General features: G+C 44.8%; 1 protein-coding gene across 1 annotated transcript; it reads left to right on the top strand.

Moving 5' to 3' along the window:
- Positions 1-952: 952 nt before the first annotated feature.
- Positions 953-2365, top strand: LOC310800839 (E3 ubiquitin-protein ligase TRIM39-like; the record flags this gene model as incomplete). The annotated part of the gene is made up of 1 exon (XM_083664742.1): positions 953-2365. One exon carries the CDS (start codon positions 953-955, stop codon positions 2363-2365), a length of 1413 nt encoding a protein of 470 aa, XP_083520868.1.
- Between the last annotated feature and the right edge of the window lie 2635 nt (positions 2366-5000).

Raw genomic sequence — 5000 nt, 5'->3', positions numbered from 1 at the left:
GCTCTCTGCTGCGTTTGCTCTGCACTGAAAAGTGCGCTACACCCAGCTTTTTCACAGCGTTCCGCCGTTTTTGTCGCCGGCTCCCAGCGCTTCCAGCTGAGAATAATGTAACCTTTTCTGGCAACTAATCATGTGGAGGGGCTATCGCAGCGGAGACGGAGGGGCTCAATTGTGGGAGCAGCTAATGTTATGCTTCATGCATATCGATGCATACCGATGCGGTTTCCGTTTCCCCATGACTTCTTCTCTGTTTTTTCCTCACCTTTCTCTAATCTGGAGAGCACTGTCGCCACCTAATGGGTCCGTAAAATAGCTTATATACCTTCAACATCCCCCATATTTTTACAGGAGATGCATCAGGCTTTGATCCACGTCCCACCGTCAAAAAACGCAATTGACGACTTTAGTCGTCATTGGCACTCTACGTTACTATTTGAATTGACGACGATAGTCGTCATTGGCACTCAATGAGTTAAATACAAACAAACCAAGGAGGAAAAGCCAGAAAGTGCTTCACACTGCTGCAGTCATCAGTAACTCTCATAATGTTGTCTGTGTTCTGCGTCTGGACCGCACTCGCAGATAAAGTTTAAAGAATCGTGCTTAATCCAACAAGATCATCTCACAGGAAACACTAACGTTACAGCTGGCATTCCTTGGGAATTCTGCGCGTCCTCAACGTTGTGTCAGGAATATAAACAAAAGCCGTATAGCCAATCGAAACTCGGTATGCAAATACAAGAATAGTTCTACCATTAACCTTGCTAAACAGTGTTAAAGCGAAAGTGTCCCCGAGTTATCATTACTGTGTTATAGATTTAGAAATACAAATATGTGTTTCATTTCCATGATGCTGTGTATTATATTACAAAATAAAATACGTTGCCTTTTGTTCATCATTTATTATATATGATCTCTGTTTTGTTCGTTTTCAGATTCACTCGGAGAGAAAATGTCTTGGAGACAAGAGGAGCATCTCTCCTGTACTGTCTGCTGTGACATCTTTAAAGATCCTGTCATCCTGAAATGTAGCCACAGCTTCTGTAAAGCCTGTCTGCAGAGATGGTGGACAAGGAACCAAATGCGTGAGTGTCCAGTTTGTAGGGCTGCATCTTCAAGAAAACCACCACCATGTAACTTGGTGTTGAAGAACATGTGTGAGGCCTTCTTACTGGAGAGAGATCAGAGAGCTTCAGCAGAGTCTGAGCCTCTCTGCAGTTTGCACTCTGAGAAACTCAAGCTCTTCTGTCTGGACCATCAGCAGCTTGTGTGTCATCGCTGTCTGGATTCAGACACACACAACCACCACAGAATCAGATCCATTACCATCCATGAATCTGCACGCCATCACAAGAACAAACTCCAGGAATCTCTGAAGACCTTAAATGAGAAACTGCAGCTCTTTAATAAAGTTAAAGGAAACTGTGATCAAACAGCAGCACACATTAAGGTCCAGGCCCGACACACAGAGAAGCAGATTAAGGAGGAGTTTAAGAAGCTTCAGCAGTCCCTTCAAGGGTTTCTACAAGAGGAAGAGAAGGCCAGGATCAATGCACTGAGGGAGGAAGAGGAGCAGAAGAGTCAGACGATGAAGGAGAAGATTGAGGGTCTGAACAGAGAGATAGCAGCTCTTTCTGACACAGTCAAAGCCATAGAGAAGGAGCTGAGGGCTGAAGACATCTCTGTCCTGCAGAACTACAAGGCTACAGTGGAAAGAGTCCAGCACTCCCTGCTGGAGGATCCACAGCTGGTCTCAGGAGCTCTGATAGACGAGGCCAAACACCTGGGCAACCTGAGCTTCACAGTCTGGCACAAGATGGGGAAGATGGTCTCCTACACCCCTGTGGTTCTGGACCCAAACACCGCCCATCCAAAACTGATCGTCTCTGAAGATCTGACCAGTGTGAGCCGTGGAGAGAGACAGCAGCTTCCTGACAATCCAGAGAGGTTTGACATGTGTTGGAGTGTCCTGGGCTCTGAGGGCTTTAAGTCTGGATATCACCGCTGGGATGTTGAGGTTGGACACTGTACAGGCTGGAGACTGGGTGTGTTCGTAGAGGGTCAGAGGAAGGGATTTGCACTGTCTGCATTATGGAGAATACGTTTCTTTACTAATGGTAAATACAGTGCAGTCTCTCCATCAGGTATAGTCACTGCTCTCACAGTGAAGAAGAAGCTCCAGAAGGTCAGCGTGTATCTTGACTGGGACAGAGGAGAGCTGTCATTCTTTGATCCTGATACTGACACCCACATACACACCTTCAGACATCCCTTCACTGACAGGCTGTTTCCTTTTTTTTCCACTGTGGAAGATGGAAACACTCTGAAGGTAATACCAGTGAAGGTCTCTGTTAGACCCAGTTAGAGAGAGAGAGAGAGTGTGTGTGTGTGTGTGTGTGTGTGTGTGTGTGTGTGTGTGTGTGTGTGTGTGTGCGCGTGTGCGTGTGCGTGCGTGTGTATCTCTCAGTGAGGACAAGCCATTGTCCACCATGACAGGAACCTTCTGCACAGTGAACTCACACACCTAATTTTGATTTTAAGTTGTATCAGTTTGGCTGAGAACAAAAATCCAGTTTATTCGATCTAGTTTCATTTTGAAATAGATATATTTTTGTGTGTGTGTGGGTGTGTACTTGGCCAATTCCCCCTGTTTTCCCAGTCGTTGGTCCACCCCCTCTGCCGATCTGGGGAGAGTTGCAAATGCTTCCTCTGATACATGTGCAGTTACAAGGACTTCTCACTGACACCCCAGAGTTTCACCGGCAGGACGTAGCGTGTGGGAGGATCACAGGGGACAGACCCCCGACCGACCAGTGCAGTGACCAGGACACATACCCTTTAGCCCGATTCCCAGACAATTAACCAAGCCGGAGGTAACACGGGGGCTCGAACCTGCGAGCCTCTGGTAGGCAGGGAATCTATTGCTGCACGCCCCGGACTACCTGTTTATTTTATTTTGTATTATTTTTATTATATATATATTTTTTGGGTTACCTGTTTATGATAAGTAGAAACAGAGCACACTGAACTGGCATCACTCATCTCTACCGTGCCTCTGGCTTGCCCTCGAGGTCTCGCCCTCTTCTCAGACACAGCTCTACTGGCATGCTCTTTGTGCATGCACAGTTGAGCAAGTGAACAATTCTGGGTGGTGCCAACTTTTTGCCCAATTATATTAGTAGGATGTTTTAAAAGCATGCATCAGATTGTTTTTCTTCTTTTTGTGAAGAAACGTGTTAAAGGGATGATAGTTCAGTTTGTTTGAAGTGGGGTTGTATGAGATACTTGCATACTGTCAGTGTTCTACATGCAGTAGAATGCAGCTGGCGCGCTCCCAGTTTGGAGAAATGGAGACCAGCTGCGTTAGGCAAGTAGAGCTGTCTGCTGAGTGTGAAGGAGGCCATGAGCAAGAACGAGATAAACAACAAACACAACACAACAAAATGCTTCTATACTGCTCACCTGGCATAATACAAGTCTCCACAAGCCCTGAGATGCCACGTTGAAATGAAAATACATCGTAGCCAGGCACGCAACTCCACTTGTTGTACTAGCAGGTACTGCCGCACCTGGCTACAGTGAACATTTCAGCTAAAAACAGGAAGTAAATTACATCTTTTCAAGTCAACTTGGCATCTCTGTTTCCGGGTTTTTTTTTTTTTTTTTTTTACATTTTTGCTCATGGCCCCCTTCACACTCAGCACACAGCTCTACTTGCCTGACGCAGCCGGTCTCAATTTCTCCAAACTGGAACCGCGCCGGCTGCATTCTACTGCATGTAGTACACTGACTGTATGCAATTACCTCATAGGACTCCACTTCAAACAAACTGAACTATCCCTGTGTGCGTTGGATGGAAATTCTTTAACTTTGGAGACAAAGTTTATTATGTTATTGTTAACAATAATAATACAGTTATAAGTATTTTGTACTAAGGCCCTGTTTACACAGCAATGCTCCCTGGATAAAACGGCAAACTTTTTTTTTGTTAGTGCCTTCCTTTTACATGGGAATGTCGTTATTGGTGCCTGAAAATGCAAAAAAGTTTCCCAGAGTGGAATTCTTGATAACGGCCTGTTGCATTCAAGGTATAATTTTATCGGCCTGTCATATTGGCAGAAATGTTTGTTTCAGCCGCTATTTTCTTTTAAAGCCAAGTTGGATCTCTGTGGCTTTAATTCTTCAAAGAAAAAGAAATAAAGAAATGTTGGTTCTTCAAGTTCAGCTATTTATTAACCATGCAGCACACTCAGTTACAGATACATCCAGCCTGATGTAGCGTCCTCTACTGAATATCTGCTCTCTAATCCAGACAAACGTGTGTGTGTGTGTGTGTGTGTGTGTGTAGGAACGCTAGTCGTTTCTGCCCTCTGGCAATTCAAAGTGATTTACATCAAATAGATGAAAGAAAAGAGCATGCAGAAATAAAAAAATATATTACAAAATGAAAGTGAAAGTGCTAATATATTTTTTTACCGCTCTAAAGAAAAGGCAGAATCAAGTGGCGTTAATTCTTGGTATTGAGTCGTTACGTCACACTGGTGACACTAAGGGCCCTATCTTCGCAACGGCGGTCATTTTGCATTAGCGCCCGTGTTGCGCTGGAATAGCGCCACGCAAAGCCCTAATTGTGGGCATGTGCTTCAGGTCATCTCGGTGCAAACGTCCATAGGCGTGTTTATGCCCATAACAGGATTCACAAGGTGAGATCACTCCCCTTAAAAGCCACAGCGTCACTCACTGCCATCACGTCTGTGACAGCAGCTTCTTTCTTGCTCAGTGCAAACAGAGTGACAGAGTGACAGAGTGAGAGAGAGAGGGAGAGGGAAGAGAGAATTGGAGGATGAACCAGTTTGGATTCGTAACGAAAATTGATGCTTTTGTAATTAGTAGCCTATTAATTAGTTGTTTCGCTCATATAGGCTATAACATACATAGCCTATACCAGAATTGTTAAGCTATTGTTGCATGGTGCAATTGCAGGGAGAGAGGTTACTGTA

This window comes from Poromitra crassiceps, assembly GCF_964638095.1.
Source record: "Poromitra crassiceps genome assembly, contig: HAP1_SCAFFOLD_102, whole genome shotgun sequence".
In the NCBI taxonomy this organism is placed as follows: domain Eukaryota; kingdom Metazoa; phylum Chordata; class Actinopteri; order Beryciformes; family Melamphaidae; genus Poromitra; species Poromitra crassiceps.
This window is presented reverse-complemented; position numbering and strand designations above follow the sequence as displayed.